The sequence below is a fragment of the Hypanus sabinus genome, chromosome 24 (genome assembly GCF_030144855.1).
Source record: "Hypanus sabinus isolate sHypSab1 chromosome 24, sHypSab1.hap1, whole genome shotgun sequence".
NCBI classification, from domain to species: Eukaryota; Metazoa; Chordata; class Chondrichthyes; order Myliobatiformes; family Dasyatidae; genus Hypanus; species Hypanus sabinus.
In genome coordinates, this window is record NC_082729.1 from 492,067 (window position 1) to 512,274 (window position 20,208).

Consider the following 20,208-nt stretch of genomic DNA (forward strand, 5'->3'; position numbering starts at 1 on the left):
TAGGATTAGGCCAAGCCAGCATGGATTTACCAAGGGCAAATCATGCTTGACTAATCTGTTGGAGTTTTTTGAGGGTGTAACATCGAGGGTAAGCCAGTGCATGTTGTATACCTAGATTTTCAGAAGGCATTCGATAAGGTGCCACATAGGAGATTGGTGAGTAAAATCAGAGCTCATGGCATTGGGGGCAGGGTTTCAACATGGATAGAAAACTGGTTGGCAGATAGAAAGCAAAGGGTAGCAGTGAATGGGTGTTTCTCAGACTGGCTGGAGGTGACTAGTGGGGTACCACAGGGCTCTGTATTGGGACCACAGCTCTTTACGATTTATGTCAATGATTTAGATGAGGGCATTGAAAACTATATCAGCAAGTTTGCTGACGATACTAAACTGGGTGGCAGTGTGACATGCGAAGAGGACTTTAGGAGAATACAGGGAGACTTGGATAGGCTGAGTGAGTGGGCAGATACTTGGCAGATGTCATTCAATGTGAATAAATGGGAAGTTATCCACTTTGGAAGCAGGAACAAGAGGGCAGAGTATTGTCTGAACGGTGTAGAGTTAGGTAAGGGAGAAATGCAAAGAGACCTAGGAGTCCTAGTTCATCAGTCAATGAAGGTGAATGAGCAAGTGCAACAGGCAGTGAAGAGGGCAAATGGAATGTTGGCCTTTGTTACAAGGGGAGTTGAGTACAAGAGCAAGGATGTCCTTTTGCATTTGTACAGGGCCCTGGTGAGACCTCACCTGGAATATTGTGTACAGTTTTGGTCTCCAGGTTTAAGGAAGGACATTCTGGCAATTGAGGAAGTGCAGCGTAGATTCACTAGGTTGATTCCTGGGATGGCAGGGCTATCTTACGCAGAGAGATTGGAGAGATTGGGCATGTACACGCTGGAATTGAGGGGATTGAGAGGGGATCTGATTGAAACGTTTAAGATAATTAAAGGATTTGATAGGATTGAGGCAGAAAATATGTTCCAGATGTTGGGAGAGTCCAGTACCAGAAGGCATGGATTGAGAATAAGAGGTCAGTTATTTAAAACAGAGTTGAGGAAGAGCTTCTTCTCCCAGAGAGTTGTGGAGGTGTGGAATGCACTGCCTCGGATGACGGTGGAGGCCAATTCTCTGGATGCTTTCAAGAAGGAGTTAGATATCTGATGGATAGGGGAATCGAGGGATAATGGGACAAGGCAGGGACTGGGTATTGATAGTGAATGATCAGCCATGATCTCAGAATGGCGGTGCAGACTTGAGGGGCCGAATGGTCTACTTCTGCACCTATTGTCTATTGTCATGGGGAGAACATTTAGACAGCAGCAGGGATTTTATACTGATCTTACAGTTGCCACTGTAAAAGTGCACTAACTGCTATGCTATGGTACCACAATTTTATAGAGCTCCATATACCTATCTCACAGCTCATGAACTCAATCACAAGACTAATGAAGGACAACAAACCATCTGCCTTAGCCACCCTATTGACGTGTGCAGCAACCTTGAGGGTTTTATGGACTTGGAGCACCTCCCCCCGCCCCAAAAGATCCCTCTGTTCTACCACCCTGCTAAAAATACTGTGATTTAATTTGTACTTACTTTCATGTTTGACCTTCCAAAGTGTATCACTTCATATTTAGCTGGATTAAACTTCTCAGCCTAGCTCTGCATCCTGTTGTAACGTATGACAACCTTCTACACTATCCATATCACCAACCTTCGTGGCAACTGCAAACTTGTTAGCTCACCCCTTCCACTTCCTTATCCAAAATCACAAAGAGCTGGGATCTCTGAACAGATCCCTGAGGAATACCATCGGTCACTGACCTCTAAGGAGCATACGTGTCATTTACTACCACCTTGTACCTCCTATGTGCAAGGCAATTTCAAATTCACGCTGCCAAGTTTCCATGGCTCCTATGCCTCATGTCTTTTTGGATGAGCCTTCAATGGGATCATTGTCAAAATTGTTACGTAAGTCCTTGTACACTGTATCCATTGCTCAATCTTCATCAGTGTGCCTTGTCACATTCTCAAAAAACAAATCAGGCCTGTGAGTCATGCCCTGCCCCTCATAAAGTTATGCTGATCGGTAATAAGAATACACTTCTCCAAGTGCTCAAATCCTGTTGCTAAGAGTCCTCATTAGTTTGCCCATCACTGATGTAAAACTCATTGGTCTATAATTCTCAGTATTCCTCTTTTTGAACTAAGGAATAACATTTCCAGCCTTCCAATGCTCTGGTATTACTCTTGTGGCCAGTGAAGATGCAAAGGTCATCGCTAAAGGCACAGCGATATCTCCCCTCACTTCATATAGTAATTTAGGGCATATTCTGCCTGGCCCAGGAAATTATAATTTCTAAACTTTTTCAAAAGCTACAACACTGCTTCTTTTCCTGACAACATCCTTCAGTACATTAATGTGTTCTACATTTTTCTGGGTCCCTTTTCCTGGTGAATATTGAATGAAAGTATTAATCAGTTACCCGGTGTACTTCCTATGACATCAGGAACACGTTTCCAACATTATCCCTGATTGGTCCTGCCCTCACTCCAGTCACCATCCTCCTCTTCACTTTCTTTTTGATACTATTATGTTCATGTCTTTTGCTTTTTTCATGCCTTTTCTCAGAGATTTCATTCATTATTGCTGCCTCTTCCACTTTACCTGTCTTTAAAAATTTAAACTCATTTTGAACATCTTCAAAGTAGGAAGTTATAAATTACAATTTATTCTGTTATGATGCTGTGCAGCCATTCATAATCTGAATTAATCAGTTACATCTTGTGTATAGTATTTCAGAAAATTTTACCATTAATACAAGGTAACTGAGAAATTAATAGCAGGGTTATCCAAATTAATCATATTGCCAAATATGTTTCCAAGTAATTGGGTTATGTAGCTATTTGAATTTTGTAGATTATAATTTTAATTTTAGAAAGTAATGAAGATGAAAGTAATTAAGATGACTCCTATTGTTTCTCTGCAGGTTTCCATCAAATAAAACATAACCATGAAAAATCAAGATTCTGAGAGTAAGTTCAGCCCGTCTGCTGATGGTGTTGAGGCTGAATTAGTTGGAGTCGCAGGTGCAGAACCTTTTGGAGGAGAAGATGATCTAAGGGTTGAATCTGCTGGACTGGAAACAGTTTGTCAAACAATTGAAAAATCTAGTGGCCAGAATGGGCTTGTTGAAAACCATGATAATGTCGAAGTCTGTGAAGAGGTTCTGAAACAAGCAGCAGGAAATGATGGTGAGGAATCATTTATTGTCCAAGGGACGTCAACTGCAGAGAGCTTGAACAGCCTCCAGCCTGAGTCTTCGACATCTGATGTCTCAGATGAGCTTAGCCGACAGCTAGAAGACATTCTGAACACTTACTGCTGTAATCTGCCAGACCACAGTTCTTCTGTGCAGTCTGAGGAATCACCAGAAATGGAAGAGCTTGAAAAGTGTGCCAACAGCGAGCCACTCAGGAATGGTGTGCGGGAGATAGAGTGTGGGGAGATGAGTGAAGAGATTGAGAAAGTGGTGAAGGCTGAGGTTCGTGTCAAAGAGAATGGAGATGTCCAGAACAACAAGGACCTGAAAAAAGCTCCAGAAAAAAAGAAAACCAAAGCATTGGGTAAGCTTAATTTCTCCTAGTTAAAGTAATGCAAGTTTTCTTGTTTAAAATTTGCATGTTTATTTTTTCTCAGTTAAGAGAAAAATCAATGAAATGCTGACAGTGATAGTCATAGAAACAAGGAAATGTACAGCAGAGAAACAGGCCCTTTGGCCCATCCAGTCTGTGCCAAAGCATTTAAACTGCCTTCTCCTATTGACCTGCACCAGGACTGTAGCCCTCTAGACCCCTACCATCCATATACCTATCCAAATTTCTTTTAAATGTTGAAATCGAGCTTGCATGCACCTCTTGTGCTGGCAGCTCATTCTACACTCCCACAGCCCTCTGAGTAAAGAGGTTTCTCCTCATGTTCTCTCAAAATGTTCAGTTTCCACTCTTATTCCATGACATCTAGTTATAGTCCCATGCAGACTCAGTGGGAAAAAGCCTGCTTTCATTTGCCCTATCTACGCTCCTCATAATTTTGTATACCTCTATCAAATCTCCTCTCAATTTTCTACATTCCAATGAATAAAGTCCCAACCTATTCCATCTTTCCTTATAACTTGTGTCCTCCAGACTTGGCAACATCCTTGTAAATTTTCTTGGTCTCTGTTCAACCTGACTCACAATTTTCCAATAGGTAGGTGATCAGAACTGCACACAGTACTTCAAGTTGGGCCTCACCAATGTCTTACGCAACTTCAACATAACAGCTCATCTCCTGTACTCTGTACATTGATTTATGAAAGCCAATGTGCCAAAGGCTTACTTTACAACCCTATCTACCCATAATGTCACTTTCAATGTACGCTTGTATTATGGACCTGTATTCCAAGATCCCTTTGATCTACCGTACTCCTCGGTGCACTAATGTTCACTGTGTGAGACCTACCTTGGCTGGTCCTACCGAAGTGCAACACCTTGCTTGTCTGCATTAAGTTTCATCTACCATTTTCTTCGCCCATTTGTCCAACTGATCCAGGTCCCTCTGCAAGCTAAGATAGCTTTCTTTGCTGTCCACTATGCCCCCAAACTTAGTGTTATCCGCAAATTTGCTGATTCAATTAACCAGGTTATCATCTAGATCATTGATATAGATGACAAAAAACAATGGACTCAGCATACCTGTGGCAAACCGCTGGTCACAGTCCAGTCAGTGAAGCAACCAACTGCTGTCTGGCTTTCCCACAAAGCCAATGTCTAATCCAATTTACAACCTCATCTTGAATGACGAGCAACTGAATCTTCTTAACCAATTTCCCATGCCGGATGTTTTCAAGTGCCTTGATAAAGTCCATGTAGACAATATCTACTTTATTGCCTTCATCAATTTTCCTGGTAACTCCCTCAAAAAACTCTTTTAAGATTGGTTAGACATGACCTAACCTGCACAAAGTCATGTTGACTATCCTTAATCATTCTCTGTCTATTCAAATACTCATGTATCTGGTTCCTTGGAATACATGCCAATAACTTCCCCGCTACCAATGTCAGACACATTGGCCTATAATTTCATGGTTGAAATTTGGAGCTTTTTTAAACAGTGGAACAACATTAACTCTCCTCCAATCCTCTGGTGCCTCACCTTTTGTAAGGATGAATTAACTGTTTCTGCTAGGACCCCTGTAATTTCTGCACTTGCCTAAATCAAGGTCCAAAGGAACACCTTGTCAGGCTCTGGGGATTTGTCCACCCTACTTTGCCTTAAGATTACAAGCACCTGCTCCTCTATAATCTGTACAGGGTCCACGACCTCACTGCTGCTTTGCCTCACTTCTATAAATTCTGTGCCCATCTCCTGAGTAAATGCAGATGCATAAAATCCATTTAACCATATAACAATTACAGCATGGAAACAGGCCATCTCAGTCCTTCTAGTCCGTGCCGAATGCTTACTCTCTTCTGGAGATTTAAGATTTCCCCCCATCTCTTTTGACTCCACATAGATTACCATTCTGATCTTCCAGAGGACCAATTTTATCCTTTGCAATTCTTTTGCTCTTAAAATATCTAGAATCCATTAGGATTCTTCTTCACCTTGTCTGCTAGGCAACCTCAAGCTTGTTTTAGCCCTCCTGATTTCTTTCTTAAGTCTTCTCTTGCATTTCTTATACTCCATAAATACCTTATTGTTCCTGGCATTGCAACTCCTTTTTCCTTTTACTAGGGCCTGGAATCATTTTCGTGAACCTGCTTTGAACCTCCTCCAGTTTCAGAACGTCCTTTTTAGATAAGGGGCCCAAAACTAATCATAGTACTCCAAGTAAGGTCTTTCCAGTGCTTTATAAAGTCTCAACACAACATTCTTGCATTTATATTCTGGTCCTGTTGAAATGAATGCTAACGCTGCATTTGACTCGACCTGCAAAATAACCTTTAGGGATTTCTGCACAAGGACTCCCAAAACCTTCAGCACCTCAGTTTTTGAATTTCTTCACCATTTAGAAAAGTCAACCATTTTATTTCTTCTACCAAAGTGTGTGACCATACTGTTATGATCCAGCAACAATGAATATAAAATTGAGACAGTTTTTTTTTTATAACAAATAAAACATTTATTAAACACTGTTGGGAAAAAAAAACCCAAAAGTAAACAAATGACTAACTTAACTGAAAGTCGGCTGCAGTACGGCAGCTCAAACAGTTCTTAAAGCGAGAAATGCGAACTCAGTTCTTTAAAGTAGTATTGCAAAAAGTCCAAAATGATTTACACAGTCAGTTAAGAGAGACTTTGCTTGGAGTAAATTAAAATCCTCTTTCGCGATGTTACTGCTGATCCCAGCCGAAGTATGCTTTGCCAAGGGATTTACGATTGAAGGAAATAAAACGGCTTAAAGGCACTGACCTTCTCCTTTTGGTGAATAACTCACTGCCCCAGTCCTTTCTGCTCCTACAGCAGGGACTAATGTGGGTGCAGATTATTAATTCCTTTCAAATGAGGATCAAATAAGGTCGGACCCGTTTACCGCCAACAGTACCAACTTTCCTTGATCTTTCGGGTTCTCCAAACTTTGATAATTCTTCACTCTCTGACTGGACTTTAGCTGGCAGTATTGTAGCAAAACTGCCGGCAATAACCTTTGAGACTTAAGGCAGAAAGTAAAACTCCACTTTAAAACAAAAACTGCGTCATAACATCAAATACTCAGCAAAATGGAGTCACTGGCGAATTCAACCACGAACTGCCCCGTGTCACAGGGAGGGGGTTCCCCTTTTATACCCTGTTGAAAAAACTATCACATGACCTCTCACTGGCAGGAAAATTACGTCACTCCACCATCACGAGACCGTTACATCATGCTCAGCATAGCCTCAATTACTTTATGGTCACGTGACAGGGACAAAATACCCACGGGTACATAACACCTCCCTCCAAAAAAAAATTTTGGTCTGTCATAAAATTTTAACAATTATTTACAAGAGAAAAATATAAATGTATAAAATTTACAATTTACACAGTATACAAAGTATTATCATACAGCACCTTACAAATGATTACACAGGAGTGTTACAAATGTTAAAATATCACTCCATAAAAACATTATATTGTACATTCAACATTGAGATAGACAATCAGCAATCACATTGTCTTTACCTTTAATATGAGTTATCAAAATATTGTACTCTTGTAACATTAAAACTTTTGTTACTAAATTGGGGTTTAATGTATTTCCTTAACCATTTTCTTTAACCAAGCCTGGACTTACAAAAGAACTAAGGTAAGTCATAGTGGCATTTTCAAATTCACTTTCAGCTAAATTAATAGTTAGGTTAGCTTTTGAAAGTCTTTCAGATAATTTCTCCACAGTAGTAATGTGTGCTTCCGAAGTATCATTTCCTGTAAATAAATAGCCAATATAAGCATCTGTATCTTTCAATCCCTGAATCACAGAGTTAATCGCCTGCTGGAAAATGCCTGGGGCATTCTTCATCCCAAATAGAAGAACATTATATTCATATAACCCAGATGGAGTTACAAATGCAGAAATCTCTCTTCCTCTATCTGTTAATGGAACACACCAATCAATACCCTTTCAATAAATCAATCTTTGTAAGGAAATTTGCTTTTCCAACTTTATCTACACAATCATCTACTCTAGGAATTGGATATACATCTGTTTTCTTCACAGCATTCACCTTCCTATAGTCCATACAAAACCTAATACTACTGTCTGATTTAGGCACCATAACACAAGGTGAACTCCAATACGAGTTAGAAGGTCTAATAATATTATTCTCTAGCATATATTTAATTTCTTTCTCAGCAAGTTCACTTTTGTTCTTTTGTTTTTGATTCTTTTTTTCTTTTTTTTTTACTTTTCCTTTCCATGTTCATCCTTATGGATTTGTTAATGGGTTTGACATCTACAGCATGTGAAGCTACAGTGGTTCTTCTAGGAACGTCTGGAAATAAATCCTTATATTTAAAAATTAATTGCTTCATCTGCTGCTTCTGCTCTGGCTGTAAATGTGCTAACTTCTCATCAATATTTTCCAGAATGGTTGAGTTTGGTAATCTGACAGAAACAATGTTGAGTTTAGAATGAGTTTCAGATGAATCATCTATTATGTTCCTAGTGAGATCAGACTCTATTATTAACCACAACAGTCATAGCAGCAGACTGTTTCTCATAATATGGTTTTATCATATTTATATGGCAAAGTTGTGTTGGCCTTCTACTCTGGAGTTTTTGTCACGTAATCCACATCATTAATTTTGGACACAATTTCATAAGGACCATGAAATTTAGCTTGTTTTCTCCTGAGCCAATTTTAAATTTTCCTTGGCTAAGCTACAAGCTTTATGTAATCTGTCCTTAAATTTTAAAACATAGTCCAACTAATTAGTGTGTACCTCTTTATTATTAAAGGTCCTCTAACTCTATGCCCAAATACAAGTTCAAATGGACTGAAATCTTAATGATGCCTATACCGACTCCCTTACTGCAAATAGAAGTAAGTGTATACCCTCATCCCAATCATTTTCATTTTCCACACAATACGTCCTTAATCATAGTCTTGAGGGTAGAATGAACTCTCCAAGGCACCTTGTGATTCTGGATGATATGCAGACGAAGTGATATGCTTAGCTCCCAATTTGTAAACTGATGAAAGAATCCAGACATAAAATTACTGCCTTGATCAGATTGTACTTTCTTAGGCACCCCAAAGTAAGTGAAGAATTTTATAAGAGTGTTTGTTACAGTTTTAGTTATTATATTCCTAAGTGGTACTGCCTCTGGAAACCTAGATGCAGTGCACATAATAGTCAACAAGTACTGATAACCAGTTTTTGTTTTTGGTAATGGACCTACACACTCTATAATAATTTTAGAAAATGGTTCACTGAATACTGGAATAGGTTGCAGTGGAGCCACTGAAGTAACTTGATTTGGTTTACCCACAATTTGGCAAGTATGACATGTTCTGCAAAACGTCACCACATCTTTTCTTAAACCAGGCCAGTAAAAATGTTTTAAAATCTTGTCCACAGTTTTCCTTACCCCTTGATGTCCATCCAAGGGCACACTATGGGCTAAAGTTAAAATATCATTTCGATAAACTTTAGGAGCAACTACCTGGTGAGCAACATTCCATTCACCACTTGCAGGAATTGTGGGTGATCTCCACTTTTTCATCAATACTCTTGTCTCAAAATAATATCCTACTGGCACCTTATCAATTTCACTATCTGGAAGAGCTTGTTCTTTTAATTTGATAATCTCAGGGTCTCTACTCTGCTCTGCTATCATCTCCTTCCGAGACAGAGACACATCTCCATGGACAGACTTATTCCAAGAACCTTGTTCAAACAATAAAGGTAAGAAAGTTCTGACACATCCTCAAAAATTGAATCCTGAGTTGAACAGTCATGGGTAACAACCTCATTCTGCACATCAAGCTTTTTAGCCATAGCTTGAGTTACAACACAGGAAGAATCTGTGTTAGAATCCATCCGTGGTTCCTCTGACTCTTCTGTCAAATGCACTTCAGGAAAAACTTGTCCACCTGCCAAGTCATTGCCTAACAATAAAGAAATATCCTTCACAGGTAAGCTAGGTTGTAGTCCTACTTTAACAAGTCCTGTAACTAACCCTGACTTTAAATTTACTTCATGCAGATGTACAGGCATAAGGTAGATGTACAGGCATATATACACCTTGTATATAATTTACCTCACCAGTGTCAGACTCATCATTAAACTTTAACACACTGTCTAAAATCAGTGATTGAGAAGCTCCAGTATCCCCAAGGATTTTTTTTGGCACCGGAGTAAACATAGAAACATAGAAAATAGGTGCAGGAATAGACCATTCGGCCCTTTGAGTCTGCACCGCCATTCAGTATGATCATGGCTGATCATCCAATTCAGAGCCCAGTACCTGCTTTCTCTCCATACCCCCGATCCCCAATTTAGACAGAAGGGCCATATCTAACTCCCTCTTAAATATAGCCAATGAACTGGCCTCAACTGTTTCCTGTGGCAGAGAATTTCACAGATTCACCACTCTCTGTGTGAAGAAGATTTTCCTCATCTCGGTCCTAAAAGGCTTCCCCTTTATCCTTAAATTGTGACCCCTCGTTCTGGACTTCCCCAACATTGGGAACAATCTTCCTGTATCTAGCCAGTCCAATCCCTTTAGAATTTTATACATTTCAATAGGATAGACAATAGACAATAGGTGCAGAAGTAGAACATTCGGTGCCTCGAGTCTGCACCACCATTCTGAGATCATGGCTGATCATTCACTATCAATACCCAGTCCCTGCCTTGTCCCCATATCCCTTAATTCCCCTATCCATCAGATATCTATCTAGCTCCTTCTTGAAAGCATCCAGAGAATTGGCCTCCACCGTCATCCGAGGCAGTGCATTCCACACCTCCACAACTCTCTGGGAGAAGAAGCTCTTCCTCAACTCTGTTTTAAATAACTGACCTCTTATTCTCAATCCATGCCCTCTGGTACTGGACTCTCCCACCATCTGGAACATATTTCCTGCCTCAATCCTATCAAATCCTTTAATTATCTTAAACGTTTCAATCAGATCCCCTCTCAATCTCCTCAATTCCAGCGTGTACAAGCCCAATCTCTCCAATCTCTCTGCGTAAGACAGCCCTGCCATCCCAGGAATCAACCTAGTGAAGCTACGTTGCACTTCCTCAATTGCCAGAATGTCCTTCCTTAAACCTGGAGACCAAAACTGTACACAATATTCCAGGTGAGGTCTCACCAGGGCCCTGTACAAATGCAAAAGGACATCCTTGCTCTTGTTCTCAATTCCCCTTGAAATAAAGGCCAACATTCCATTTGCCCTCTTCACGGCCTGTTGCACTTGCTCATTCACCTTCATTGACTGATGAACTAGGACTCCTAGGTCTCTTTGCATTTCTCCCTTACCTAACTCTACACCGTTCAGATAATACTCTGCCCTCTTGTTCCTGCTTCCAAAGTGGATAACTTCCCATTTATTCACATTGAATGACATCTGCCAAGTATCTGCCCACTCACCCAGCCTATCCAAGTCTCCCTGTATTCTCCTAACGTCCTCTTCGCATGTCACACTGCCACCCAGTTTAGTATCGTCAGCAAACTTGCTGATATAGTTTTCAATGCCCTCATCTAAATCGTTGACATAAATCGTAAAGAGCTGTGGTCCCAATACAGAGCCCTGTGGTACCCCACTAGTCACCTCCAGCCAGTCCGAGAAACACCCATTCACTGCTACCCTTTGCTTTCTATCTGCCAACCAGTTTTCTATCCATGTTGAAACCCTGCCTCCAATGCCATGAGCTCTGATTTTACTCACCAATCTCCTATGTGGCACCTTATCGAATGCCTTCTGAAAATCTAGGTATACAACATCCACTGGCTTACCCTCGTTGTTACACCCTCAAAAAACTCCAACAGATTAGTCAAGCATGATGTGCCCTTGGTAAATCCATGCTGGCTTGGCCTAATCATATTTCTGCCATCTAGATGTGCCACTATTTCGTCCTTAATAATGGACTCAAGCATCTTCCCCACGACTGACGTTAGGCTAACAGGGCGATAGTTCTCCGTTTTCTCCTTCCCTCACTTCTTGAAAAGTGGGATAACATTAGCCACTCTCCAATCATCAGGAACTGATCCTGAATCTAAGGAACATTGGAAAATGATTACCGATGCATCCGCAATTTCCTGAGCCACCTCTTTTAGAACCCTCGGATGCAGACCATCTGGACCCGGGGATTTATTAGCCTTCAGTCCTACCAGTCTACTCATCACAGTTTCTTTCCTAATGTCAATCTGTCTCAATTCCTCTGATATCTTATGACCCTGGCCCATCCATACATCTGGGAGATTGCTTGTGTCCTCCCTGGTGAAGACAGATCTAAAGTACGCATTAAATTCTGTTGCCATTTCCCTGTTTCCCATAACAATTTCTCCCAATTCATTCTTCAAGGGGCCAACATTGTTCTTAACTATCTTCTTTCTCTTCACATAGCTAAAAAAGCTTTTGCTATCCCCTTTTATATTCCTGGCTAGACTGAGCTCATACCTGATTTTTTCTCTCCGTATTGCTTTTTTAGTTAAGATCTGCTGTTCCTTAAAACTTTCCTAATCATCTGTATTCCCACTCATCTTAGCCCTGTCATACTTCTTTTTCTTTAATGCTATACAATCTCTGACTTCCTTTGTCAACCACTGTGGCCCCTTCCCCCTCTTTGAATCCTTCCTTCTCATTGGAATGAACTGCATTTGCATCTTTTGTATTATGCCCAAGAATATCTGCCACTGCTGATCCACTGTCTTTCCTGCCAGGGCATCCGCCCATTTAACTTTGGCCAGCTCTTCCCTCATGGCTCCGTAGTCTCCTTTATTTAATTGCAACACTGACACCTCTGATCTGCCCTTATCGCTCTCAAATTGTAGATAAAAACTTATCATGTTATGATCACTACTTCCTAATGGCTCCTTTACTTCAAGATCACTTCTCAATTCCTGTTCATTACACATCACCAAGTCCAAAATAGCCGCGTTCCTGGTTGGCTCAAGCACAAGCTGTTCCAAAAATACATCCCTTAGACACTCCACAAACTCCCTATCCTGGGGTCCAGCTCCTACCTGATTCTCCCAGTTCACCTACACGTTGAAATCTCCCATAACGACTGCATTACCTTTAGCACATGCCAATGTTAACTCCCTAATCAACTTGTACCCAATATCCACGCTACTGTTTGGGGGCCTGTACACAACACCCATTAGGGTCTTTTTACCCTTACTGTTCCTCAGCTCAATCCACACAGACTCTACTTCCCCTGTTCCCAAGTCACCTCTTGCCAAGGACTGAATCTCATTCCTCACCAACAGGGCCACCCCACCCCCTCTTCCCATATTTCTGTCTCTACGATAGCACATATACCCTGGTACACTCAATTCCCAGGCCTGATTCCCTTGCAGCCATGTCTCCATTATCCCAACAATATCGTAGTTCCCCATTTTCATCTGAGCTTCAAGCTCATCTGTCTTATTTCTGACTCTACGCGCATTCAAGTATAGAATTCTTAGCCCATTCCTCCTCTCTTTGCTTAAAACACTGTCTATTGTACCTAACCCAGCTCCTTGAACTTCCATCGGGCTAATTGCACCTTGAATTTTGATTACCTTCTCAAGATCACCCAAACCTTCTGCACATTTAACCCCATGCTCCTTCTGAAAAACCCTCTGGATCTGGATCCCTGCCCCCTGCACATCTAGTTTAAAACCCCCCCCCCCCCCCCCCCCCCCGAGCAGCACTGGCAAACATTCCTGCAAGAATGTTAGTACCCCTCCGGTTCAGATGTAGACCATCCCTTCGAAACAGATCCCAATGTCCCTGGAACAAAGACAAATTATCCAAAAACCTGAACCCTTCCTTCCTGCACCATGCTCTCAGCCTCGTATTAATGTGCATAATCATTCTATTCTTCGCCTCACTCGCACGTGGCACAGGTAGCAATCCCGAGATTGTCACCCTGGAGGTCCTGCCTTTCAGCTTCACTCCTAACTCCCTGAACTCTCTAAGCAGGACCCCCTCACTCACCTTACCTACATCGTTGGTCTTTACATGGACCACTACATCTGGGTTCATGCCCTCGTTCTCAAGAATAGCCTGCACCCGATCTGAGATGTCCCAGACCCTGGCACCAGGGAGGCAACATACCATCCAAGACTCCCGATCTGCCCCACAAAATCTCCTATCTGCCCCCCTGACTATAGAATCCCCTAAAACTATCGCTCTCTTCTCTTCCCTCCTCCCCTTTCTAGTTGAGGGTTCAACCTCTGTGCCAGAAGCAGGACCACTACAACTCATTCCTGGTAGGTCATCCCCATCAACAGTACCCAGTACGGTATACTTATTGTTAATGGAAATGGCCGCAGGGGTGCTCTGCTCTCTCTGCCTGCTCCCCCTGCCTCTCTGGACCGTGACCCATCTGTCTACTTCTTGGATTTTTGGTGTGACTACCTCCTGATAACTCCTATCTATCTGTGCCTCTGCCTCCCGAATGATCCATAGTTCATCCAGCTCCTGCTCCAACTCCCTAACTCGGGCTGATATGAGCTGCAGCTGGACGCACCTTTTGCAGGTGAGGTCATCAGGGTCAACTGTGTTGACCCTGACTTCCCACATACTGCATACGGAGCACACCACTGGTCTGACTGTCTCCCCCATACCTGAACTGGATTAATAGAATAAGTCTAAAAAGCACCTAGCGACCTTACCTTCTTCCCTTCAGCGAGCAATCACACAGGCTTACCGAAGTCCCCTTACGCCGAAGCACACTTAGCCAAAGCCCAGGACTCTGCTTCCACGGACCCCGCTGCCCGCTCTGAAAAGAAGTCCTTTTAAAGTGCCTTTTAAAGTGCACGCTCGACGCTACGGTGGGAAACTTAGTCACATGGTGCGAACAGAATCATCTGCAGCATAATTTGAAAAAGTCTAAGGAGCTGGTGGTGGACCTGAGGGGGGTTAAGGCACTGGTGACCCCTGTTTCCATCCAAGGGGTCAGTGTGGACATGGTGGACAATTACAAATACCTGGGGATATGAACAGACAATAAACTGGACTGGTCAAAGAACACTGAGGCTGTCTACAAGAAGGGTCAGAGCCGTCTCTATTTCCTGAGGAGACTGAGATCCTTTAACATCTGCCAAAAGATGCTGAGGATGTTCTACAAGTCTGTGGTGGCCAGTGCTATCATGTTTGCTGTTGTGTGCTGGGCAGCAGGCTGAGGGTAGCGGACACCAACGGAATCAACAAACTCATTCGTAAGGCCAGTGAACTGGACTCTCTGATGGTGGTGTCTGAAAAGAGGACGCTGTCCAAGTTGCATGCTATCTTGGACAATGTCTCCCATCTACTCCATAATGTACTGGTTGGGCACAGGAGTACATTCAGCCAGAGACTCATTCCACCGAGATGCAACACTGTGAGTCATAGGAAGTCATTCCTGCCTGTGGCCATCAAACTTTACAACTCCTCCCTCAGAGTGTCAGACACCCTGAGCCAATAGGCTGGTCCTGGACTAATTTCCACTTGGCATAATTTACTTATTATTTAATTATTTATGGTTTTATATTGCTATATTTCTACACTATTCTTGGTGCGACTGTAACAAAACCCAATGTCCCTTGGGATCAGTAAAGTATGTCTGTCTGTCCGTGCAACTCACAATGGATCTTGTGTGAGTTATATATCTGGGCTAGCTTACTAGGGACTTTATGTAGATGGCATCCATTACCATACTAATGTCAAGATGCCCACATATCAGATATGGATTTACCTGCTCAATTGACTCTCTCAGCTCCTGCTTAAACTGCTGTAGTTACTCTTGCCTTAATTTAGTATTTCTACCCAAGAACCAGCTGTAACCTTATCACGACTATCTTAAAACTTAAAAGAATTGTGATCACAACCTCTTTCTTGGATTATTTGGGAATGTGACTCAGTCAATAAGTGGATGTTATCAATTTGGGCTTTCAGAAGGATTGTGTGAAGGTCCCTATCAGGAGGCTGCCAACAGAGTGTGCATAAAACTCTGAGTAACAGTTAAAAATGTAGGCCTACATGGGAGGGAAGGATTAGGTTAATTGTGAAATGGGTTGGAGTTAGGATGGGTAAGAATTGGGTGACAGAATATAATGTGTGAAAATGTCAAAGAGAATGTCAGCTTACTCTGCCAGACAATGTTCCCTCTAAGGTGTGTACATGTGCGTGAATGCACATCTTTTGCTCTCAGTGCACAAAGGAATTTAAACTGTGCACAAAAGGTTGTCACCTCTACTTGTTGGTGTGTTAAGTATCGTACACAATCACATTTTCTTTTCGGTTTCTGATGCGGAGAGTGTTGACAGCATGGAGTTTGTGATGATTTATCTGCAGATTTTAGAAGTGACTTATTTATACTGTTCTTATTGAAGAAATTATTCAGTGCTCACATGTTGTTGTCACCAGGCAAAAAATAGCATAGCACAAGGTTTTTGCACACATTGGTCATTGCAAGTTAGAGGGAACATTGCTGTCAGGCCCTGCCTTGAGAAGAACTAGAGACCAAATGTTGACATGTTGATCAACTATCAAAAAGCATTCCATTAAGTTTCTTGTATGTCATCATCTTTTTCAGGAAAGGAAATTACATTACTGATGCAAACATTGAATACTTTGAGCACCCCGGAAGAGAAGCTTGCTGCACTCTGCAAAAAATATGCAGATATGGTAAATTAATGCATTGGAACATGATTGTTTTTCAGACTGCCAATTGCAATTAACTTGTGTAATTTACTGTAGTGATGTTGCAATGTGTTAATCATGCCACTGAGATCATCTCATTCCACCGAGATGTAACACTGAGATTCATAGAAAGTCATTCCTGCCTGTGGCCATCAAACTTTACAACTCCTCCCTCGGAGTGTCAGACACCCTGAGCCAATAGGCTGGTCCTGGACTTATTTCCACTTGGCATGATTAATTTATTATTTATGGTTTTATATTGCTATATTTTTACACTATTCTTGGTTGGCACGGCTGTAACGAAACCCAATTTCCCTTGGGATCAATAAAGTATGTCTGTCTGTCTGTCTCACCTGTAAAGAGATCGAACCTAAGTGTTTAAAAAGGTGGATAACATGGATCTGAAGATGTGTCACCTAAGCTTGACATTTTTGGCACAATACATTCATTGCCACAGTGTTATTGTATGAATCTTCCAGCCCCTCTCCACTGGGCTGTCCTTGTTTATGTCCCATATGGTTTTTACCTGTGAGATGTTGCTCCAGTGCTGCTGAATTTGCAGTTTATGACGTACAATACAAAAGCTGTATATGTTCAGAACAGCACAGGATTTGGCCTTCGTCCCACCATGTTCTATTGAACTAATTAATGGCCTGTAATCCCTTCTGCCTGCCTATGGTCCATTTCCCGCTGTTTTCTGCATATTTCTCTACACATCTAACTGCCTGTATCATACTCGTCTCCACCGGTGTGGCTGGCAGTATATTACAGGCACACACCAGTCTGTGTATTTTAAATAAAAGAAGCAAGCAGCAAGCTCCCCACATCAACCCCCTCCCATGTTAAATTCATGCCCTCTAGTGTTAGACCTTCCACCCCTGAAGAGTAAGATACCTGCTGTCTACTGTGTCAATGCCTCTTTTAATTTTATAAAAGCTTATCAAGCCTCTGCCAGTCCAGAGAAAGCATCCCTAGTTCGTACAAATTCTCCATATAGAGTCGAGACCTGTGTTAAATCCTGATCTCCATTGCTGTGTCCATGCTGCTCCAGTTTCATCCCACTTCCCAAAGCCATGCAGATTGATAGGCTAATAGGCCATTGCAAGTTATCTGAAGTGTTTGGAGGTTCCTAGGAGGAGATGCTGGGGAAAATTGTCTGGTGTGGTCCAAAATTAGTTGGCTAATTGTTGGTCAATGTGGACTGAAGGCCAGTTTCCATGCTGGATGATTGAGTTACAATCTAGACATGAACACCTGTTATTTGGCTGTTTAACAATCAGTGCTCCTGATATGGAGGTTAGCAATCACTAAGATGGCCACTTTCCTTTATGAGTTCAAGAGACAAGGCTGGGAGACGTTAAATAACATTTGCCCTTGTTTGATGGGCTCCAAGAGAATAGAGCTGACCCCACTGAGATTTTCAAACCTCCGAGGGATAGATAGGGTCCGCAGGGTGTAGAATCCAGAACCGGGGGAGGACTTTCAAACATGAACAAATATTTCCACCAGTTGGCGATGAAAACCTGGAAGTCCCTGCTCTGGGGATGGGGGAGGGGTGAGGTGGCACTTTGTGAGCTGGTTCACTGGAGGGTGAAATGGGAATTGAGCAGAAAATTGATCACGGCACAAAATCTGCCAGCAAGACTTCTCAGCCACTTTCAGACCTTCAACCTTTAGAAGGATGAGTGTAGCAAAAGCATGAGAGCACCTCTTGCTGTAAGTTGCATCCAACCCACCTTCCATCAGGCCTTAAAAATGTATTGGAGTATGTACCTTCACTGTGACGGGGTCAAAATCCTGGAACATCCTCCAGCACTACCCTCTTCTCTACTGTACCTTCACCACAACAGGGCCGAAGACCTGGAACTCCCTCCCTAAGAACACTACCTGCTTCTCTTCTGTGCCTTCTCTGTGACATGTATGTACAGTGAACGCTTTAGAATTTTCTCTATTTCTGTATAAATATACCCGAAAATGTGATCAGATTTTCACGCGTCCTAAAACTAGATAAAGAGAACACAATTAAATAAATAACACAAAAACATTATACTTGTTCATTTATTTATTGAGGAAAAATGATCCAATATTACCTGTGTATGTTGGAAAAAGTCGTGAATCTCTAGGATTATCACTTCATTTAAAGGGGAAATTAGTTAGGTGTTTCCAATCAATCGGATCGCAATCAGGTGAGAGTGTGGGAGGCCCTGCTCTATTTAAAGAACATAAACCTGGGTCTTCACCACACAGGTTTTTGGAAGTGTGCTATGCCTCGATCAAAGGAGATTTTTGAGGACCTCAAAAAAAATTGTTGATGCTCACCAGGCTGGAAAAGGGTACAAACCCATTTCTAAAGTGTTTGGGTTCCACCAATCTGCAGTCATCCAGATGGTGTACAAAATGGAATAAATTCAACACCGTTGTTACTCTCCCTAGGAGTGGTCGACCAACAAAAATCACTCCAAGAGCAATATGTGTAATTTTCCAGGAGGTCACAAGAACCCCAGGGTAATGTCTAAGGATCTGCAAGCCTCTCATGCAATGGCTCATGTAAGTGTTCCTGAGTCTACCATCAGACAAGCACTGAAAACAATGGTGTACATGGTAGAATTGCAAGGAGAAAGCCACTACTCTTCAAGAGCACATTGCTGCTCATCTAAAGTTTGCTGAAGACCATGTGGATAAGCCAAAAAGCTATTGGAAAAATGTTCTGTGGATGCATGAGTCTAAAATAGAACTTTTTGGCTTAAGTGAGAAGCGTTGCATTTGGCAAAAAGCAAACACTGCGTTCCAGCACCAGAACCTTATCCCACCTGTGAAACATGGTGGTGGCAATGTCATGGTTTGGCCGTGTTTTGCTGCCTCGAGACTATGACGGCTCGTCATCATTGATGGAACTATGAATTCTGAATTATACCAGCAAATTCTACAGGAAGATGTCAGGGTATCTGTCTGTGAACTGAAGCTCAAGAGAAAGTGGGTCATGCAGCAAGGCAACAGCTCTAAACACGCCAAAGAATGGTTAAAGTAGAAGAAGTTTCACGTTTTGGAATGGCCGAGTTAAAGTCCTGACCTTAATCCTATAGAAATGTGGAAGGACCTGAAGCAAGCAATTCATGCAAGGAAGTCCACCAACATCCCAGAGTTGAAGCAGTTTTGTAAGAAGGAATGGCCTAAGATTCCTCCAAGCCGATGTGCAGGACTGATCAACAGTTACTGGAAACATTTGGTTGAAGTTATTGTTGTACAAGGATCTGAAAGTAAAGTTTCGCATACTTTTTCCAGCAAATACATGTAATATTGGATCATTTTTCTCAATAAGTAAATGGAAAAAAAGTATGATGTTTTTGTGTTACTTGTTTAATTGGGTTCTGTTTGTTGAGTTTTAGGACGTGAAGATCTGATCATATTTTAGGTCATACTGATGCATTTAGGTCACTTTTTAGGTCATACTGATGCATTTAGGTCACATTTTAGGTCATACTGATACAATAGAGAACATTTGAAAGGATTCACAAACTTTCTAACACCACCATGCCTTCGCTGTGACAGGGTCAAAGTCCTGGAACTCCCTCCCTACAGCAGTATGGGAGTAGCCACACCTCTGCTGCAGCAATTCTGAGGGAGCTTCCCACCACCTTCTCAATAGTAACTGGCAACAGATAATTAAATGCTGTCTCCATTGAATAAATGATTTAAAAAAAAAGAGTTCTGTCATCTACTGTTTCTATGTTCAAATCCTTTTCGCTCAGGAGGGGTAGAGCAGGTAGAATCTTCAGTCATTAACTATCTGCATTGGGGAATAGATCTGGTATTAATTGGTTCAGCTTCCTGCTCATCAGGAAGTAA

At 41.9% G+C, this 20,208-nt stretch overlaps 1 protein-coding gene across 1 annotated transcript in view; it reads left to right on the forward strand.

Annotated features, from left to right (window-relative positions):
• The window catches only part of LOC132380381 (alpha-taxilin-like), a 66,614-nt gene that overhangs the window by 9,786 nt on the left and 36,620 nt on the right, over positions 1–20,208 (forward strand). Inside the window, exons 2-3 of the mRNA XM_059949118.1 lie at positions 2,988–3,624; positions 16,256–16,347. Coding sequence (XP_059805101.1) covers positions 3,012–3,624; positions 16,256–16,347 — 705 coding nt within the window. The 5' untranslated portion in view covers positions 2,988–3,011. The remainder of the gene's footprint in view (positions 1–2,987; positions 3,625–16,255; positions 16,348–20,208) is intronic.